This window comes from Colobus angolensis, unplaced genomic scaffold (assembly GCF_000951035.1).
Source record: "Colobus angolensis palliatus isolate OR3802 unplaced genomic scaffold, Cang.pa_1.0 Scaffold211, whole genome shotgun sequence".
Lineage (NCBI taxonomy): Eukaryota > Metazoa > Chordata > Mammalia > Primates > Cercopithecidae > Colobus > Colobus angolensis.
This window is the reverse complement of record NW_012115278.1, coordinates 3,042,465-3,063,897: the sequence shown is the minus strand read 5'-3', so window position 1 is coordinate 3,063,897 and position 21,433 is coordinate 3,042,465. Positions and strand designations below refer to the sequence as shown.

At 43.8% G+C, this 21,433-nt stretch overlaps 1 protein-coding gene across 1 annotated transcript in view; it reads right to left on the bottom strand.

The window, feature by feature from the left end:
* Nucleotides 1-21,433, bottom strand: part of GABRG3 (gamma-aminobutyric acid (GABA) A receptor, gamma 3) — a 552,051-nt gene that overhangs the window by 198,381 nt on the left and 332,237 nt on the right. The window contains exons 3-4 of the mRNA XM_011942876.1: nucleotides 9,682-9,902; nucleotides 7,540-7,622 (exon numbers count right to left, since the gene is read on the bottom strand). Coding sequence (XP_011798266.1) covers nucleotides 7,540-7,622; nucleotides 9,682-9,902 — 304 coding nt within the window. The remainder of the gene's footprint in view (nucleotides 1-7,539; nucleotides 7,623-9,681; nucleotides 9,903-21,433) is intronic.

Below are 21,433 nucleotides of genomic sequence, written 5' to 3'. Positions count from 1 at the left end.
TAGACACCTCATGGAGGTGCAAGCATAGAGTACTCATTCCTTTTTCATTGGCCTTATTCGACTTAAATGATGTTTCCAAAGGCATAGCATGCATCTGAACATCCTTGGTATGGCATGTATTAAAACATCCTTAGTCATTAGGGAAATGCAAATCAAAACCATAATGAGCTACAACTTGTCATCCACTAGGATGGCTGTTATCAATAAAAAGGGAAGAGAGAACAAGTGTTGGTGAGGATGTGAAGAAACTAAAATCTTTGTGCATTGCTGGTGAAAATGTAAAGTGGTACAGCTGCTGTGAAAAACAGGCTGTCATTTCCTCAGAGAATTAAATACAGAATTATTATATGGTCCAGCAATTCCACTTCTAGGTATATACCCATAAGAACTGAAAGCTGAGACTCAAGCAGGGTCCTGTCTACCAATGGGTGCAGCAGTCACAACAGTCAAAAGGTGAAAGCAACCCAAGTTCCCATCAGAAAATGAAGAGACAAATCATGGTACTGCATATGATATAATACTGTTCAATCATAAAAAGAAATGAAATGATTTAAGATTTTTAAATCACAGATTCAAGCCTTATCAGATTTGTGGTTTGCAAAGTGTTCTCTCCCAGCCTAATTTGCCTTTTCGACCTCATGACAAGTTCTTGGTAGACCAATGTTTTCACTTTTGACAAGGTCCCATTGATCACTTTTTCTTTTGGGGATCATGCTTTCAGTATCAAGTATAAACACTCTTCATTAGCCTTAGTTCATGAAGATTTTTTCCTACGTATTTTTTCTAATACATTGTGTGTTTATGTTTATTTTATTTAAGGCCTCAATTCCTTTGGAATTAACTATTGTATAAAGTCAAGCTTTTTTTTTTGCCCATAGAGTTCCAATTGAACTTCAGAAATCAATTACCATTTTACTTGTTGTTTGACAGAGTAATGATATATGCTACTTGCATACTTCTCATAATATAGCAATTTAAAGATAAGGTTCAAGACATGCTAACAGCAGCAGTGCCATGCATTAGTGTGACGGGTGTCCCAGGATTTAATGTTGCACAAATAAAGAGTCAACAGTGGGGTACTAATTATTTTATTATTGAAAGTTTAATTAAAGGAATGGCATCTCAACTTTCAGATTTGATTCTAGTACATAATTTAAACAATTGCGAATGAACATTTATTTTGCATATATAATATTCTACATCTCAAACTAAGCAACAGAAAGAGAGTATGTCGAGGTCCGGTGCACCCCTATATTAGTTTACAGAAGTGTATATGCATGTGTGTGCCTGTGTGTATATGTGTGTGAAGAGATCCCTCTCTTCAGAAAAAATAATAGCATAGAGTTGTACCACTGGCATTCTTAACATTTTTGTCATTAATTTTGTATTTGACTTAAAACAGATTAGGACATCTATGTATATTGCATTGTTTAGTTAAAGATATGTACTGTAGCTACACTAAGCTAGACACATTAATTTTTCAAACACAATATAACTTTTGGAAGTGAAATCATGAGTAAAATAAAGCTCATACTAACATATATTAACCAATCAACTGGACAAAAAGAAACATTTATTTCATAATGCTGATATTTAATCAAAAGAAAACCAAGAAGAAAACAAATTATTTTCAAAACAACTTAAGAAATAAGGAATTAAATGCCCAAAATTTATATTTTGCCTTTTAAAAAAATTTTTTTCATAAAAATATATTAAGACACTACTGGGGGAACCCGCCCTCAATATTTCAATGTAGGTTCTTTCTATTTTCCATAAGTGTCAGCCAGCTGAGAAATAAAGAGAAAGAGTACAAAGAGAGGAATTTTACAGCTGGGCTACTGGGGGTGATATTGTCTTGATAAACATCTGAACAGAAAACAGGGTTCGAGAGCGGAGAACTCGTCTGACCTCAAATTTATCAGGGCGGGGTTTTTCCCCACCCGAGTAAGCCTGAGGGTACTGCAGGAGACCAGGGCATATTTCAGTCCTTATCTCAACCACATAAGACAGACATTCCCAGAGTGGCCGTTTATAGACCTCCCCCCAGGAATGCATTCCTTCCCCAGGGTATTAATTATTAATATTCCTTGCTAGGAAAAGAACTTAGTGATGCACGTCCATTTATAGGCTCTCTGCAAGAAGAAAAATATGGCTGTATTTTGCCCGACCCCACAGGCGGTCAGACCTTAAGGTTGTCTTCCCTTGTTCCCTGAAAATCGCTGTTATTCTGTTCCTTTTCAAGGTGCACTGATTTCATATTCTTCAAACACACATGTTTTACAATCAATTTGTACAGTTAACACAATTATAGTAGTAGCCCTGAGGTAACGTACATCCTCAGCTTACGAAGATAACAGGATTAAGAGATTCAAGTAAGACAGGCATAAGAAATTATGAAAGTATTATTTGGGAAGTGACAAATGTCCATGAAATATTCACAATTTATGTTCCTCTGCCATGGCTCCAGCCGGTCCCTCCATTCAGAGCCCCTGACTTCCCGAAACAAGACACAGATTAAACAAGACAGTTTGTCATAATTCACGGGAGATGATTTTTCCTTTTAGTGAAATGTATTTTGGGCTTGTTCTGCTGTGTAGATTCTCCCCACAATCTGAGACTTGTGAATGGCACATCTACCAGGTAGGTTCCCAGGTCTTGGAATGCTCTGAGTCACTAGTAATTATGGCAGGCAAGCTAGTAACCAGCAAGGATGTTCACACTCTGAACCCCAGAATCTGCTACTATGTCACTTTATGTGGCAGAAGGGACTTCAAAGATGTGATTAAGTGAAAGATCTTAGATGGGAGATCATCTTGGCCCACGTGGGTGAGCCCAACCTAATCACACAGGTCTTCAAAACCCAGGGAGCTCTCCTGTCTGGTGGTCTAAGAGAGATATGATGACAAAAGTGGGATGAGAGAGAGGTGCTGTTGTTGGCTCCAAAGATAGAGGAAGGGGACCCACGTCAAGGAATGTGGGCAGCCTCTAGGGGCTTGAAAAAAGCCAGGACACAGATTCTCCCCCAGAGCTTCCAGGTGGCAAAGCTGCCCTGCCCACACCCTGATTTTAGCCCAGTTCAGCTTTCTAATCTACAGAAATGTAAGATATTAAATTTACGTTGTTTCAAGCCACTAAGGTTACAGTAATGTGTTGCCGGAGTAATAGGAAATGAATAAAACAATCAATGCTGTTTGCAATTGAATATTCTTTATGGTTCAATTTCTATGAGTGTGCACTAACTACACAATTATGGCCAAGTTCTGGACACCAAAAATGTTTGTCCAAGAGTCTATATCAAATTCACTTTTAATTCATCCATATAAGTAATTTAAAATGTAGTTTTAATAATTTTAACAAGTTTAAATAAACTTATAATATTACCTCTTAAAGTAAATTTTAGGAATTTTTAAAATGTGATCCTTAACCTCAATGACTACAGAAAGTGCTATAGGAAATTTTTAATTAATTAAAATATTATTTCAAAAATTTCAACTATTTAAAAATAAAAATTAAAGCCATTACCCAAACATGTTATATAGCAAATGTTATTGCCTCATCTCTGTGCATATATTGGAAAATCTTACATACTTGTCATTATTTGAGAGGTTTTGCTTCTGCTACTCAGAGAGTCATGACCAGCCTAACAGTTGTTAGTCAATTTTATGATCACTTTATATCTTTCTGTACATTTTGGGCAGTTTTTCTAACTTTATTTGTATGATAGTGAATATAACTCGTTGTTCAACTTTGTTATTGTAAAATTTTTAAGTGGAAAAATACAGCTTCTGAGTGTATTTAACCAAAAAATACCAGGACACTGCAAGGTTAACTGTTCACAAACATGGACACCACTTCACTTTCTTTCCTTTCTTTTTTTTTGAGACGGAGTCTCACTCTATTGCCCAGGCTGCAGTGCAGTGGCATGATCTCGATTCACTGCAACCTCTGCCTCCTGGGTTCAAGCCATTCTCCTGCCTCAGCCTCCCACGTAGCTGGGATTACAGGTACACGCCACCACACCCGGCTAATTTTTGTATTTTTAGTAGAGATGCACCATATTGGCCAGGCTGGTCTTGAACTCCTGACCTCGTGATCTGCTTGCCTCGGCCTCCCAAAGTGCTGGGATTACAGGCATGAGCCACTGCACCCGGCCCACTTCACTTTCAGTTGCTTATTGGTATTAGAATTGGCGTCTTCCTGGAAGTGGACACCCATCATGTGGAAACAACTTAGACACCAAAATGATGTAGATGCAAGTATCCTCCACCACTCCAAGTTACCAATGAGTGTCTTCATTAGGAGAGTGTTGTTATTCTCATTTATGAATAGTGAATCCTATGCATACAAATTAATGCTACACATGTAAAGTGGTTCAGAAACTTATACTTTAAAGCACTCTTTTGTATTTTGGGAAACCAAGTTTTTTCTTTAATTTGTTATTTTTTTAATTTGATATTTTTTTAATTTGATATTATGGAACATTGTGGTTTATGACAGCCATAGATTCCTAATTGATTTCTGTACCTCCAATAATTTTTTTTTTACTGACTTTAAAAAACGAAGCAGGTTTAGGTTCACAGAAAAATTGAGCAGAAAGTACAGGGCTCCCAAGTACTCTTTTCCCCAGCTATCAACATCCCCCACCAGAGCAGTCCATTGGTTACAATCAATGAACCTACATTGACACGTTGTCATCACCTGAAGTCCAGCGACTGATTTTAGCATTCATTCTTAGCATTGTACATTCTATGTGTTTGACAAATATGTCCAACATGACAGTATCATATATAATAGTTTCACTGTCCTAAAAATCCTCCCTCTGCCCACAACCCCGGGCAACCACTGACCTTTCTATTGTTTTTACAGTTTTGCCTTTTCAAGAATGTCATATAGTTGGAATCAGAGTATGCAGCCTTTTCAGATTGGTTTCTTTTACTTAGTAAATATGCATTTAAGTTTCCTACATGTCTCTTTATGGCTTGGTAGCTCCTTTCTTTGTAGTGCTGAATAATATTCCATTGCATGAATGTGCCGTGGTCTGTTTATCCATTCTCCTACCTAAGGACATCTTGGTTCCTTCCAAATTTGGGCAATTATGAATAAAGCTGCTGTAAACACCTGTATGCAGGTTTGGTGTGGATATAAGTTTTAACTCATTTGGGTAAATGCCAAGGAGTACAAATTCTGGATCATCTAGTACCAGCATGTCTAACTCTGTAAGGGACGAACCAGCTGTCCTCCAAAGGGCTGTGACATTGTGCATTCCCCCAGCGGTGGGTGAGAGTTCCTGTTGCCCCACATCCCCGCCACATTTAAGGTTGCCAGTGTTTCAGATTTTCTGCCATATAACCGTGTACATCCAGTTTTGCTCTTATAAGATCTTATACGGTTGCTGAACATAAATTTGATCCTGCCACTCCCTGATTTTCAGATATAATAACCTTTCTTTGCTCACGCATTGGAAGCGCCACTTTCTGACACTATATATAAGACTGTCCACCCCTGGCTCCTACATTCACTCTGACCACCCATCATTACCACGACACACCAGAAATAGGGAAAGAGATGTGGCTGGTCTCACAAACCATTTCTACTACTACGCCAGATTTCTTCCTAGTACTTTATGCTCATTGCCAACTAATTCCAGAAAGGCATTCACTTTTACGTATTTCCCCGAGTGTGTGTGAATTGTCTTCAAGAATTTATGTTATTGCTATAAATATCTTTTTAAAACAATTTATACAAGCACTTTTCTTTCTGGCAGTATTGTGTAAGTCCATGTGCACACAATCCCCTCCTGGAATTGAGCACTTAAAAGGCCCTGTGAATGATTTAAACACATTTTTACAGCATGACAGAATGAGGGAAGCCATTACAGAAAGAAATAAGGTTTCCGGTGAGAACACGTGCATAGTGTGCAGAGCTCTGCTGGTCTCTGCAGACCTGGACCTGGGCCTCCACGGGCCCCACACATGCAAGGAACAGAAGCAAAAGTAAAATAAAGGATGAACATATTTTACAGTTCATTTGAAGGTTCAGGGAAAGATCAATAATGTTCAAAGAAGAAAGCCACAAAAACTTCTACATGAGATTTCATCAGATTTGTTTGTCATGTTCCATATGCAATTTATTTATTTATTTATTTATTTATTTATTTAGAGACAGAGTCGCACTCTGTCAAACAGGCCGGAGTGCAGTGGTACAATCTCAGCTCACTGCAACCTCTGCCTCCCGGGTTCAAGCGATTCTCCTGCCTCAGCCTCCAGAGTAGCTGGGACTATAGGCGCCCGCCAGCACGCTCAGCTGATTTTTTGTATTTTTAGTAGAGACGGGGTTTCACTGTGTTAGCCAGGATGGTCTCGATCTCCTGACCTTGTGAGCCACATGCCTCAGCCTCCCAAAGTGCTGGGATTACAGGCATGAGCCACCGCGCCTGGCCCCATATGCAATTTTAAAGAAAGCCAGTACAATAAACTGAATTCTTATGAGTCATACATAAGTACTTGTGATTAATTCATTTAAAATGCCCCATTATAAATTCATTCACCAGATATCTTTCCATTTTGATTTTAACTTAAAAATTGTATAGATTTGATATTTGATATTCCTTTTATATTTACTCTTATACTTAGCAGTAGATGTTGTCTTTAAGAACTTGTAAAGGATTACTTGATAACTATGATATCTACCACAAGTAAAACGTTGGAAGATAAAATACTATGAAAAATTAAATCATCTTACAATGGTTCAATGAGACAAATGTAAGTAAAATCAAAGAAAAATTTGTATCTTTCTACTTAGTAGACAAATCACCTTGCTTTAAGGTAATGTTAAATTGGCCGGGCACGGTGGCTCACGCCTGTAATCCCAGCACTTTGGGAGGTCGAGGTGGGTGGATCACCTGAGGTCAGGAGTTCGAGATCAGCCTGACCAACATGGTGAAACCCCAACTAAAAATATAAAAATACAAATATACTAAAATACAAAATACAAAAATAGCTGGGCGTGGTGGCACGTGCCTATAGTCTCAGCTACTCAGGAGGCTGAGGTAGGTGAATCACTTGAACCCCGGGAGGCAGAGGTTGCAGTGAGCTAAGACCGTGCTACTGCACTCCAGCCTGGGCGAAAAGAGCAAAACTCAGTCTCAATAAATAAACAAATAAATAAAAATTAAAAATAAATTTTAAAAAGGTTAAATCTAAAATATTACATAGGAATTTTGTATACTTCCGAATAGTATGCACAGCTCATTAGCATAAGGGTTTTTGATAAATCAACTGTTCATCAGTTTCTGAATGTTACCATGTTATGGATGGTCAAGTTGCTCACAGCCTTATCGAGATCACCTATTTTGTAACGTGGCTCTTATGCGACAAGGTCTAGAGTGAAAATGCCCAGGTAGTCAATACCAAAACCATCATCAGTTTTATCTGTGTGTGCAGGGACGCTGTGATCAATCGCACGGCTGTTTGACAGAGCAGCACCAGGCTAGGCATCCCTCACACAGCATGCACACCCCGGGCCGGGACTGGTACTCACAGCTGGAGAAAATCAGCGGGCAGGAGTGCTCGTCCATGGGGAAGTTGTGCAGCTGCAGCTGGCACTCAGCATTGATGGTGAGCCTGCGGAAGAGCCAAGCGTCAGTCCAGGTCAGCAAACAGCACAGGGCAAGGCAAGGCTGGCGGCTGCTATAGCACCCCGTGTGGGGATCGGGAGGGCCGTTCCGTCACCCAGGGCAGCACACGCGGCGCACTCTTGGCCAGGGAACCATTCACGGTGAGACTGTGCTGCGTTGCTTTCATGTTGGGTTATTTTGTTTTGCTTTTAACTATCAGTGGCACAGGGAATTCCAGTTAGTAAAATTCCAACTGTGTCTAGAAATACACGCCAAGTCAGAGAGGAGACAAAACCAACTGTTGTTTTATAAGTTGTTGTTGTCAATCTGTTTGAATTAAATCCTTCCTCCATTTGGAAACTGGTGTGTTTATCTAAACAGCTATTATGTCAAATTAATGCACGCATCGGGGGATTTCCTGTTTGGACAACTGCCCCCCCTATTTCACTGGCAGGGGGTGGCTCTGCCACATGAGGGCGCTGCCTCCTCCCCGGGCAGCAGTCTCATTCTTTAGTGTCTACACGGGGTCCCAGAACTGGCTGGGTCTTGGCCCTGGCTTGCTGAGGCTTTATGTCATGTCAGAGTCTCCGGTGCATGGCGTACAACTGACGAGGAGACAACTTCTACAAACCCCAGCTCTCAACGTATTGCATCAGCACAGTTTCCAGCTGTGGCTTTTTTCTTTGCTGTAATCGTTCCCTCCCTGGCAAAATGAGGATTTCCCTGAAACTGTAACGCTCTCTCACTGTCTGCTTATTTTAAAGTCCATCTGGGCCTATATGTGTGCTGTGGACATTTATTTAATGTTAGGAGTCAGATTTCTCCTTGTGGAAATCTCAGTACGCACACTGCCTTCATTCTCAGGATGGATGAGCTAAGCCAGTAAGGATGGGTAAGGAGAGGAAAGTGACGGGGTCAAGCCCTGAGGCAGAAAGAGCAGAGCGGGGAGATGTAGCCACAGAGCAGGTGCAAGAAGGAGCCCTGTGCCCTGGGCCAGTGAGAGCCAGCCCGTGAGAACAAAGGCTAGATGCACCCCGGGCTTCTGAGCCATCAGGAAGAAGGGAGTGCAGTGCCCTCTGGAGCAGCACCAACCGCTCAAAGGACACTGCTGGAGGGAGCGTCCAGTCCCTGTGCTGGGCGAGCAGACAGGAGTGCGGAGGGCCCGTCATTGCAGGTGCTGTGTTGCTGTGTGTTCAGTTAGACTCTGACCATCCCAGCAGAAAGACCTGGGAGAGACAGGCTCCCAGTGGTGACTGTGGGCGAGTCAGTTCCCTTCTTGGAAGTTCAGTTTCCCTTCCCTCTCTGGGTTTCTTCGAAGACTTCCCTGCCTCTGGGGGGACACACTCCAGGGAGCTGCCACTTCCCTCAGGGATGTGCTTGGGAGAGGGGCCCACTCTCCCCATCTTCCTTGTGGGCTCAGATTCACTCAAACTGCACTTGTTGATCAGGGCGCCGACATCTGTCTTTTCCTAGGTAAGAGGACCCACGGTGTAAATGTATTAAGAATAACTTTCACAGCCTACTTCCAGCAGAAATGGACTCTGAAGAAATGAGCTTATATTCTCTGTCTGTGGATCACCTGTATGCTTTTTTTTTTTTTTTTGAGACGGAGTCTCGCTCTGTCGCCCAAGCTGGAGTGCAGTGGCCGGATCTCAGCTCACTGCAAGCTCTGCCTCCCAGGTTCACACCATTCTCCTGCCTCAGCCTCCCGAGTAGCTGGGACTACAGGCGCCCGCCACCTCGCCCGGCTAGTTTTTTGTATTTTTTAGTAGAGACGGGGTTTCACCGTGTTAGCCAGGATGGTCTCCATCTCCTGACCTTGTGATCCACCCACCTCGGCCTCCCAAAGTGCTGGGATTACAGGCCTGAGCCACCGCACCCGGCCACCTGTATGCTTTTATTTTTACACGTGTGGCATGAGGGCCAACTTTCTCAGGATGCTGTAGCATGTCTCACGTGAAAGAGAATAGACTTAGAGATGAAAATCGGGTCTCATTCCTACAACGATTCAAATTAAGGATCCCATTTTAAATCAGGAGTAATCAAAGATCGACGCAGCATCTTACCTCAAAGTGTAAAGGATTTTCCCGTCATTCCAAATCCGGAGGAGCTGGTTGGGGGTGGTGATCCAGTGGGCCTCTGCGGTTTTCGAATTGCGGAAGATGGTGTCTGGAATCCAGATCAACCCCACCATGTTGCTGTTCAGAGTGAGGATTTTCATTGTGCTGTTGAATCGAAGGCGACTATCTGTCCAGGTCTGAGCAAAAAATATGTCAATTTGGTATTCCTGAAACAGAGCAGAAGGAGAGGCAAGGCAGTTCTATTAATAAATGTTCTGCATAATTTGTTCTCTTTGTCAAACGTTCTGTGTTATCTCCATGTTGACATCCTCACCTCCCCGTTCTCTTTCTGATAGAGACTGACTGCTTCAACATGGCAAGCACTCAGTGAATGATGACCAACATTATTCGTCAACAGTATAGTAACATCATGTGACTTAATGTAAATCTTAAGTTGCAATAAATATATGAAGTCTGAAGAAGAGCTAAGGGAGACAGTTGAATCTGTTTCAGGGTGTGGAGGCAAACCCTAAGCTCACAAGTCCAAGCCCTGACAGGTAGCAGGACCTACTGGAGCCTCGATTCTCTGATCTATAAAGTGGGGGACACAATAGCGTCCACCTCCTCAAGGTGTTATGAAGATAAAAGGAAGTGATTACATGAGCACCCTTAGTGCCTGGCAGAGAGCAAGTGATCCATGCATATTCGGTCATATAATAGTTATGACTATTTGTACTTGAGTCTTCTCAAACAACAAAAAGCAAAACAAAAAGAAAAGTAAGAAATAAAATACAACCAAGAACTGTAGAGAGGACAGCCACCCGAGCCAAGTGCCGATTCCAAGTGCAGGCTGAAGAGGTACAAATTACAGAGGCAAAGGCCCAGGACTGAAGCCACGGCAGTGTTCACGGTGCCCGGTAAGACTTTACTGCAGCCATCAGATAGTTAAGGCTGATTCTATCCTGGGGCACTCTAGGAGACCCAAAGAAGTGCCTGTAGACTGGGCTGCCTCAGAGGCCACTCCCCTCATCACAGTTTAAAGAATTATTTTAGGTTCATGGTAAGAGGGATGTAGAGGCTGGCTGTAAGGGATTTTTATACCTTTCATAATTTTTGTTATGCATTAGATATTATAAATGTATCACTTTTGCAGAATCTGAATTTTGTGATTCTCAACAAATCTCATATTTACCGTTTCCATTGAGTTTCCCATTTTAGAATCTTTCCGCGATAGGCAATTCAATTTCAGGTTATAATTCAACTGGTCTTTCATTAACTAATGCATTCATTCATCATTTCTTTGCTTCACTGAGTATGCCACGCTTTTCAAACCAAGGAAGACCCAGCCCTGTGCCAACAAGAAACCCCCTCCCTCCCAGAGTTTATATTCTATTCAGGGAAGACAGGCCTTAAATAAACAGGCTGGTGGTCATTCACGCCACACACAAAAATAAGGCTGGTGCATTACTAAGGATTCAAGTTAGAGGAAACAAAAGGTATCCAGGCATCCGGCACAGAGGGAATTATGGAACAGGCAATGTGAGTCTTGCGTAAGCATTTGCGCAGTTGGGGGAGCAAACGGCAGGAAAGCAGCAGCTGGGAGCAGGTTCTCGGCGACCTTTTCCAGAAGCCTCTCGAGGCTCAGCAGCCATGGCAGGTCATGTGTGGCATCTCAGCAACCAGACGGACCCTCCCAAGTCCATGTGTCTGTCTGAATGTGCCCTTGGGGATGAATGGCCTCAGCCCCGTTCCCACCTTCCAAAATGTGGCCTGCCTCTCGCCGACAGACTCTGCACCCAGTGAAGGTGTGTGTGTTAGCGTGCGTGAGTGTGTGCATGTGTGCTTCTGTCATATAACCTAGCATGTGCTGACTGAGACAAAAATGGGGTTCAAAGAGTGGTGAAGCGAAACAAAAGCAGGTAGCATTGATGCTTAGGGCTCACGAATGTGGGACTGGAGGCCAGACGCCTGGTGTCTCAAATGGGCGAAACCTCTAATGAGACAGAACCCGTCTAAGGAGCGGGTAGCTCTCTGGGCAGAGGTGGGAAAAGGAAGGGTAATTAGAATGCGTCGGCCGGGCGCGGTGGCTCAAGCCTGTAATCCCAGCACTTTGGGAGGCCGAGGTGGGCAGATCACAAGGTCAGGAGATCGAGACCATCCTGGCTAACACGGTGAAACCCCGTCTCTACTAAAAAATACAAAAAACTAGCTGGGCGACGTGGCGGGCGCCTGTAGTCCCAGCTACTCGGGAGGCTGAGGCATGAGAATGGCGTGAACCTGGGAGGTGGAGCTTGCAGTGAGCTGAGATCCGGCCAGTGCACTCCAGCTTGGGTGACAGAGCGAGACTCCATCTCAAAAAAAAAAAAGAATGCGTCGAGTGCTATTCTCTGTGCTTGGTAAGTTATCACAGGAAGGAAATTATCTCCAAAAGAACCCGGTGATTTGAAAGCTGTTATAAAAGAGGAAAGAAAGACAAAGCGCACTTGGGGTCTGGCGGGGCTGGGAGAGGCAAGTGCCTCTCGTCCTCATCTCTACAGCAGAACATGGAGCACAGCTTGCAGTGCCAAAGCCTACTGAAACAACGTGGCAGAAATAATCACACCCATTGCTGAAGCCTCTAAATGGGTTAGGTTGCCACCCTGTAACGTCTTTAACTATGCAAATATGGCTCAAGGGAAAGAAACTAGGTGTGGCCCTTCCACTGAAGGCTGTAGGGCCAGATACCTATACTTCAGAGAGAAAGGGCGAGAGTGAAGCCGGGGACAGGGAGTGGTGCTGGCCTGCAGAAGCAAAGATGCACAGCAGCTCTTGGCATTGCCCGGAGAAAAGAACTCAGATGCGGCTGTGCACATGTGAGGCTGGCCTCAGGTAGAAAGTTGGCTCAGTTTTAAGGAAGTTCTGCCAAAGGAACCACAAGTCAGGAAGAAAAATGACTACCTGAGATTGAATGGTACTGCTGCCTGCCTGTCTTCCATGGGCAAACGGCAGCCTCTGCTTGGACCCCAAAGCAGGTGTATTATCCAACGCCCACTTTACCATGGCAAAAATGGTTAATGGAAAAAGAATACATTCCCAGACAATGGAGGCAAGAGTCCGAGAGAAAACATGCCTCGGGGCCCTGCCCTAGGGAAAGAATTAGAGCTGAATCTAAGAAAAACCTCACCTCCGGGAACCCAGCCCATCAGGATCTGCCCAGTGGGGACTCAGGCTGGCCCTTTCCACCTCAGTACACACACTGCGTGCTTGGAGTGGGAGGGAGGTCAGACAGGTCTTCTGCGTTGACAGGTCAGTGGATCAAAGAAAACCACATCCAGACTTGATGTCTCTCCCAGGACAGGTATATAGATGGATACACAACCTTGACCTTGGGCCAGGACAAGGCTGACCTTTTGAGTTGCCTCCCTTGAAGATGGGAGAAGGCATTTTTCTCTGATGAGAAAGAGACAGGCTAATATTCAGCGGCTAGATACAGATCATGACAATCATTGGTGCTGTTTGCCAAATACCGCAGCTTCCCTGCTTGAGGCGTGTGATAGGACTGTTCCCCGTTTGGGGCTGGGTGTGGCCACCTCACTCATGAGAAGGTGAAACACAGGTAGAGTGGTGTGTGCCACTCCTAGGAGGGCCCTGGAAGAGCCCATGTGGGACCTGCTCACCCGTTCAGGCCCTGAGGGACCGTGTGGAGCAGAGCTCTGCTGACTCACGTGAACCACGGGCCCTGGGTGAGAAGCATCCAGAGCAGTTTGTCAGAGGAGCCCATCCAGACTGAGAGTGGGAAAGGAGGGAAAGGGTGCTGGGCTGTGCAGGTGCTGGGGACATGGGAAGGCCATACAGAAGCCAAGACCTCAGTGAGGTGTGGCGTGGGCCAGGCATATAGATGGTGAAGCAGCAAGTTCAAAGGCTTCCCTGCAGAACAGACTGTGAGCTGACAGCCACCTTCCCTCCATCCTGGTGGGATTTGGACTTAACGATGATTTCTGACTGAAATGTTAACAGGCTATATTGGCACAGAGAACATATTCAATACTGTAAAATTCAGTATGTGAGAATGGTCAGGGAGGCATATGTGGGCATTTTTAAGTTTTACTTCCTTCTTTCTTTGAACACAGGTTTACTGGATTGAGGAATGAGAAGAGAAGGATGAAAATGTTCTCCCAAGCACATCCAGGGCCCGCCAATGTGATCAATAATGTCAAAGTAACCAATATTCTCTATAAAAGCCCCATTGGAATTTTGGAAAGAATCTGAAATTGTTCAAAGCTTTTTGCTTGTTTAACCTAAGTGTAACAGAGAAACTGAAACTCAGAAAACTTGAAGAATTTTGCCAACATTACTCAATATATCAAAAGTATTTTGAATTACCGGACCCTCCACTAACAATTTCGGAATGGGCCTTTTCATTCTACACACAAGGTAAGACAAAGAGTGACCAGCAAACGGGGACCCGCTTGTTTGCCCTTTTCCTCCTTATCTTCTCTCTCCATCCCCATTAAGGAGCATTTTGTGCCCCTTCCCCATAAAGCACTTTAAGATGTAGTTTGAGATCGGGACAGCACAGGGCTGGATGGAAGGCGTGTTCCAGCATCCCTCCCAGGAGGCACAGGCGCCTGGGTTCCTGACACAGAGACAACGACCACCCTTCCTTCCAAGGGTACACTGAGGCCTAAGACATTGAGTAACCTTCATCCAGTCACACAGCTACTAAGTACCAATTATTCTAAACTCACAGCCCAAATCCACTTCCCTGGATGCGACTGAGAGGGGCCGCAGCAGCTGAGCCTGGGTGTTAGACTCAGGACGTGTGGAAGAACATCAGTGCAGAAGTGTCCTCCACATGCACCTTGTTCACAAACTGTGTGACACGCTTTACCTTCCTGTGCCTCAGTTTCCTCATACGTACAATGCAAGTGTCAGATTCCATCAAATGTAAGGAACCTTCCGACTCTGAAATTTTACATTTCCGTATCCCTGCCTAGAGTTAGCCTTTCCCTCTTGAAACTAACTTTCCTTTTTTTTCTCATTTCTCTATCTTACTTTTGCAAGAAGAACATGATGGGATGACTTCTTCCTGTGTCCCATCTTCCATTATTGGAAGGACTTTCACAGGTCTGAATTCTGCATGACGTATTCGAGAACCATCCACGAGGTGGAAGCTTGCAGAGCAAGGCGGGAATCCCCACCCCCATCCCACACACGGCCGTGCTCTTTCCCTGTAGCAGAGGGGAGCGTCCTCTGGTGCTGGGGGTGCAAGCTCCTCTTCTTCATTCTGAAATCCTACCACAAACGCCACTTTAACGCAGAGTGAGGCTGTGCGTGGTGTGGATGTTTTATTGTGTCTACATTTGACTAAATGTTGAAGAAACACTTCCCACCCACAGGGAAATATTTTTATTTCTCTCATAAACTTTCTTTGTAATGGCATTAATCATCCTTCCTTTTGGCAAAGAAAAAAAATTTCTACAATGTCTATCTGAAAATAAAGATTCTATATAATTCCTTAATGCTATGAAAGTAATGTGTCTGAAATACTAATGGATGAAACTCGTGTGGACCCTCCAATGTAAACCATCAGGTTTGAACAGCCCAAGTTCATGATTTGTTTCAGTCACTGCAGAGCTCAATAATTTCCAAATAAGCCATGAATTACTGCGACACGCGGAGCATTTTGACAAAACAGAAGAAAAATTATGCTTCTTCACAATATCCATCTGTAGCTTCTAGAAAATGTGGAAATTATTTCCTCACACTTTTGCCCCTTCCTTTGTTAAAGAGGGCCAAATGACAAAAAGGAGATTAGCGCAGGATGGGACCCTTGAGATTCTGGTTGCAGGAGACACTTGTTGGGGACGGAGCCTCTTTCCCCCTATTGGGCCTCAGCTCGTTAGCTTGAGTTAGATAAACAAATCAGGAAAAGAAGCCACTGGCTGTTTTCTTTACAAAATGGTAGCAATAGGCCCTTGCCAATTTAAGGTTGTTCAGATTTCTTCTCTAACAATGTATAATGCAGTGATTAGAGTAAAATGACTTTTATTTCTTCCTTCTCACGTATGGAAGTATAACTCAAATACATGTTTTTTGTTTCTTTCATGTGTTATTTATTTGGATTTGTCCTGGGAAACATGGTTTTGACGCTGGGCCTCCCTCTCTCCCTGGGGCCCTGTCCCTGCTTCACGGGCACAAGGGTTTTCCCAAGGTCTGGCCACCTGGTTGAGCATTCTCCCCAGCTTAGCCCAGGTGCCTCCCTTATTAAGAGTCCTTTATGGGGCACTGTGCTAGATTTATATAAAGACTAACACCCCGAGGACAGGTACACCGTGGGGTCTGGGGTGCCCTGTGAAGGCCCCGTACCAGTGGAGGGCAGACACCTGCAGACAAGAAGGCCCTGCTGGCAAGACGGGAGCTCTGTGTTGGCCGGGCGAGATCTGGTCCCCAGACCACCAGGCTGAAGTGGGAAAGGTGAGGGGTGCAGCAGTCAGAGAGCCACATCAGAGCCCAGAGGACCAAGGCTGCTCCAAGCAGGGCAGATTGTGAAGGGTTAGTGACAGGCCCAGGGAAGCATAGCGGGGAGTGACGCCCTGATGCCACAGAGGGGCACGTGGCTCCCCTAAGGAGGCCATGTCAGTCACCTGATGTGAATGCAACCCAGGCCATTTTTAGGAAAAGAATGCAAAATTATAACATTAATATAAATTAATATGAATTATGAAAAAATCTATTTGTTTCTAATAAGAAAAATGTCATAAATATTTTAAAACTGCAAATACCACAAAAATCACGTCTAAAAGGAATAGATCTTATTTTTATTAATCTGATCACTGGCCCTCCTTCATCATACTCACCTGCCCTGCATCTTTTGGCTGCAAGCTCTTTGATCATGACTCTCCATGACAAGGATTTAATAACATTAGTTTTTAGGAGCAAGGCTCAGAATATATTTATTTCCTCCAGCACGGGGAAGCAGAATTACATTATAAACAGTCTTTAGATGTTTACTTAAACTTGTAGCATTATTGGAAATAGGACTTGCATTTTAGGATTCTGCAGTGTGGAAAAAGCCTCAGGCTGCTTTCGTGTCAAGTCTGAGGCTCCCATACACGAGCCGTGAGCTCCAGGTTTCTCCTTCATGCCACCCACACCTCGGGAGCCCTGGACCTTTGAGAGCAATAACATCGGGGTGCACTTCATCCTAGACAGAAGTCGCCATGCACCATATTCCACTAACCTTGTTCGGAAAGCGTCCCCTTAAGCCGGGTGATAATGACCTGCCCTTAATAAAAGGAGCGGGTGACAGGGGACGTCAGAGGAGTGAAAGACAGCAGCCTTGTAGAAAACATCTTGCACTTGTAAATATCACAGGCAGTAAAAGGCCAAGTGAACACACAGCTACGACCTCCCCCAGGACCTGGGAGAAGGCTTCTGTTAGTGAGGGGTCCTCGGGCTTAACCTTTACAGGCTCTGCGATAAGTTCGCCTCTGGCTAGGAGGCCCTGGGGACTGGGTGATGCTGGCAGATCCGGGCCAGGACCCCCGGTGGAAGCAGGTGCCCCCTCGAACATTGCTGTAGACATCCAGCCTTTTCTCGGTTTCCTTTCTTGCCTAGCAGTTCTCCCTCTGCCCTCCCGCACCCACTGACTGCTTTCAGATTCGCATCCCATCGGATGCTATATTCTCCAACTACTACTGTTACTCAAAAATGTATCATGGCTACCCAGAGCCTACAGAATTAGGGTTAATATTATTTGCATGAAACTCAAGGCTGTATGTACCGTGCTTGCTTACAAACCAACCCGTGACTGTACCCCCGTGGTGCACGCACTGGCGCAATATCCGGGCACAGACCTCCCTTCCTCCCCGTCCCGTTCGTGCTCTGCCCACGCCTGGACGCCCTCTTATCCAGCCTCCTCCAGTCCTCTCCGCCCTTCTGGCTCCCATCTTCCCGTGGCATTGGCACATTTGCCGACAGCCTGCCCCTCCTCGTGGTATATTACTCATTATTTTTTCTCCTTATGTTAACACTCTATGTCTTCAACTGCCGTATCACAACTATCTGCATATTCTGCACAGAGACTGCCCCGCCACAGTGCCGGCCAGCAGTGACCTGTGTTGGTAATAACTTACACTTATTACAAATTACTAGGAGCCAGTCCACATTCCAAATAACTGACATATCCCCACTCTACCCGATGTTCACAACAATATGAATATATCCCCATTCTACAGATAGGAACTAAGAAGCATTATCCATCCACATCATCAAGAGAGCACTGACCGAGGCTCACTGGACCCCAGGTTGGTTTCAGACATTTTTTTTTCCCCCTGGCTTTATTGAGCTATAATTGACAAATAAAAATTCTCTATGTTCAAAGTGTATGATGTGATTTGACATTCATGTGCAAGCTAATTAACACATCCATCACCTCACAGTTGCCTTTTTTTTTTTTTTTGGTGGTGAAAACATTTATGATCCACCTTCTTAGCCAGTTACAAGTATACAATATTGTTAGCAGATTTCAAGTACACAACACAGTATTATCCACAGGCTCCCTGCTGTACGTTAGACCTGCAGAACTGAACTGCAAGTCTGGACCACTGACCAACATCTCCTCATTTCCTGTGTTCCCAGGTCCTGGCCACCACGCCTCTGTGCTCTGGTCCAAATGGTTTCTAACGACTGCATTCAGCAATAGTGAGAGGCTAGCCTTGGACCCTCAGACCCCCAGAGAGGAGGAGGGAGGCAGAGGCGGAGCTCTGCCCTTAGTACCAGCCCCCATTCCTGTAACTACTCTTCTGGGATCCACAGCTAGAAACAGTGTGAAGAGGACATACTGCAAACATTTGAATACCCTCCAGGATTTAAAAAAAAAAAAAAAAAAAACACAGTAAATGCACTGATTCAAAACCTGACTTGAGGATCCGCAACATTCCCTGGGCACAGTCGGCTCAGGATGTGAGCCAGGGATGGGGTGGAATTTCTGACTGTCTCAGAAGCAGGTGTTTTAGCTACTGGACCCAGGCCTCCCCTTAGTGATGCAGAGCATAATCACACGGTGTCCCAGGTAGCTCTACTGGAAGGAGGTGGGACTCACAGTCTTTGCCCCACCTTCCCAGCAGGTGCAAGTCCCATCTGAGGGGACCCTTTGTATTAATGGTGAATATTACTGATGAGGTTAAAGAAGTAAATCTCCTCTTTGGGACACAGTTTTACACAAGGCCTTATAAAGGTAATAGTGGAAGGAGAAAAAAAAAGATGTGGCTTTCCTGTGCCTGAAGAAAATGATTCCAATTCCACACTGGGTCATATTTTAATATGTAAACACACAGGCTCCCAGGAGCTCCTGCTTTCAGTGCCCTTCCAGAGTGCTCATAGGTGTGCACGGCCACCCAGAAGGGAATCATGAGAGCATTAGAACTAACGGGGCTGGTTTACTCTAATACTCTGTAAGGGAAGCTGTAGCAGCTGCTTGACAGGAGCACGGTTTTGTATTGTAAGTAATTTAGGGTTTTTGTAGCCTTGAAGAATGGGCACGGGTTCTTCATCCCACCAACAACGGCAAAAGCTCCAGATTCCACACTTTAGTGCTTCGTGTTTTGAACGCAGTGAGCGTTGCTGTGTTGCAGATGTGTTAACAGTGGCCGACTGAAACTGCGTGAGCTAAGGATGTGCAGACGTCTTTCCGTGCCTTTCTTGCTCACAGGGTCTAAATCAGGAAAATGATGCCCTGTCTGGGATTTCTTGAAAAAAACCTCTTAATCACTTTTTAATTTTTTTAGCTCCAAAAGGTTTCGTTTTTCCATTAGAAAATGATTTAGGTCATTCTAAATGCTTCACCAGCGTGAAGTGGGTCACAGTCGGTGACCATCCCAAGTGAAATCACATTGCAAATCACGTTTTACCCTCGGACTGAAATGTTCTTTTTAAAAAATATTTAGACTGAACATTCTTAGCCTTGCCTTGTGACAGCTGCCAGTTCTCCAAAGATGAGGATGGGCCTCCTAGCGAGGCCTCTCAAACACAAAGCCCCTCTGAAGGAAGTCTGGCTGAGTCTGGCTGATGAAGAAGAAACTGAGATAAAATGAAACAGTGGCCATCACAGGAAATGGCAGCAGCAGATTCCCAGGCTTGCATACTAGCAGACCACGACTACATTGGTAAAAACAAACAGGATTAGCTTGAGCTGGTCATCAGAGGAGATGCCGTTGACGTTTCTTCCCAGCAGTCCCTGCCACGGAATTGGGGGGCAGTGCCAACTCGCTGCAAGACTATAGGGAGATGGCACCCTCGGAAGGTCACCATGGAGAGGGTGGAGAAGTCAGAGTTGCCATGCCAGTCTAAGAGGACAGAAACATAGAAGAAATGCGAGCTGGCATGGACTGAAAGGAAGAGGGGTGGAAATACACAAGGAGAGGCCAGGAAAATTATTATCAAGATGGGCAGGGGATCCAAAGGGCACCAGAATTCAACACCTCTGACCTAGAAAGACAAATAAATCAATCAAAGCAGTGCAAACCATAAATTCAGGGATTAGGCTTAGCAAAAGTGAGAAGGTTTTTCTGTACAGACAATAGACAGTACTTCGTAACCTCATAAGACACTGCTGATACTTTGTTAATCTTTCTCTCACTAAAATTTTCAGACTCTCTGCAAATATTTAAGAAGGGCATTTAATTTGGAAACTGAAAGGAAACTGGAATGAAAAAAGAAAAAACAAAATCCACCACTTTCTCACATAAACTAATGCAGATTAAAAGCACCATTTAATGAAACCACACTCTTCGTTTCACAGCCATAGCCTTGATAGAAATTGAACGGCATGCTGGAAACCCCATCCACCTAAAATGAACCAAATTCCTCATCATTCAGGGGAATTTCTCCCACATAAAAAAAAATGTTCAAAAGTTAAAAGCATAGAGTATACTATTGGACTACAATCTTCAACATTTTAAATCATGAGCCGTTCACATTTATTGTGCAGTTACTATATTATTTGACAAGTATTATTTCTTTAATCTGACCAATGACCTTGCGAGGTAGTCTTTGTGATTTCCCAATTTTCTATCCAAAGGTGGTGTCAAGAAAGATGCATTTTCTTTTCAACTTGAAGACAGTTTAACCATTTTTGCATTTTTTATGCTTGCTGAAATAGCATTTAATTATAAAGCAGAATAAGGAAATGAAATTTACAAGTACAATAGAAGGAAAATAGCATTCAGAGTTGTCAAGATGTATCAGACAAACGCTTACAAAAAGAACTCTTCCCAGGTTATGTTAATAATGTGGAATGCTGCATCTACAAAGACCAAAAGATAGATATTTTCAAAGATATAAAGTAGCTTGAGCTACAAAAGGAGAAATGAACATCAAAAAACAGAAGTAAATGAATATATACTTGTATAAGCTACATATAGACTTCATAGGAAATCAGCTCATAAATCTAAGAACATTTTAATTATTTGCAAAGTGAACAGTTGTATAATGAATGCATCTTATAAAAATGGTATTACCAAAATTATTTTAAAGTGCAATATTTCATAGGGTATCCATACTGTGAATAAAAATAATGTTGCTTGTATGTGTCACCGTAAGAGGAAGAAGGCCTTTGAAGAAAATTCTTAAGTGTTCAGGGTCCAATTTGCCAAGGTCCAATTACCCAACATTCATGGTAATGGGAATATGTCTATATAATACCTTTTTCCAAAGTGTCTCCAACACATCACTATATTTTGCACCAGGACCTTCTATTGCAATGGTTACGTATACA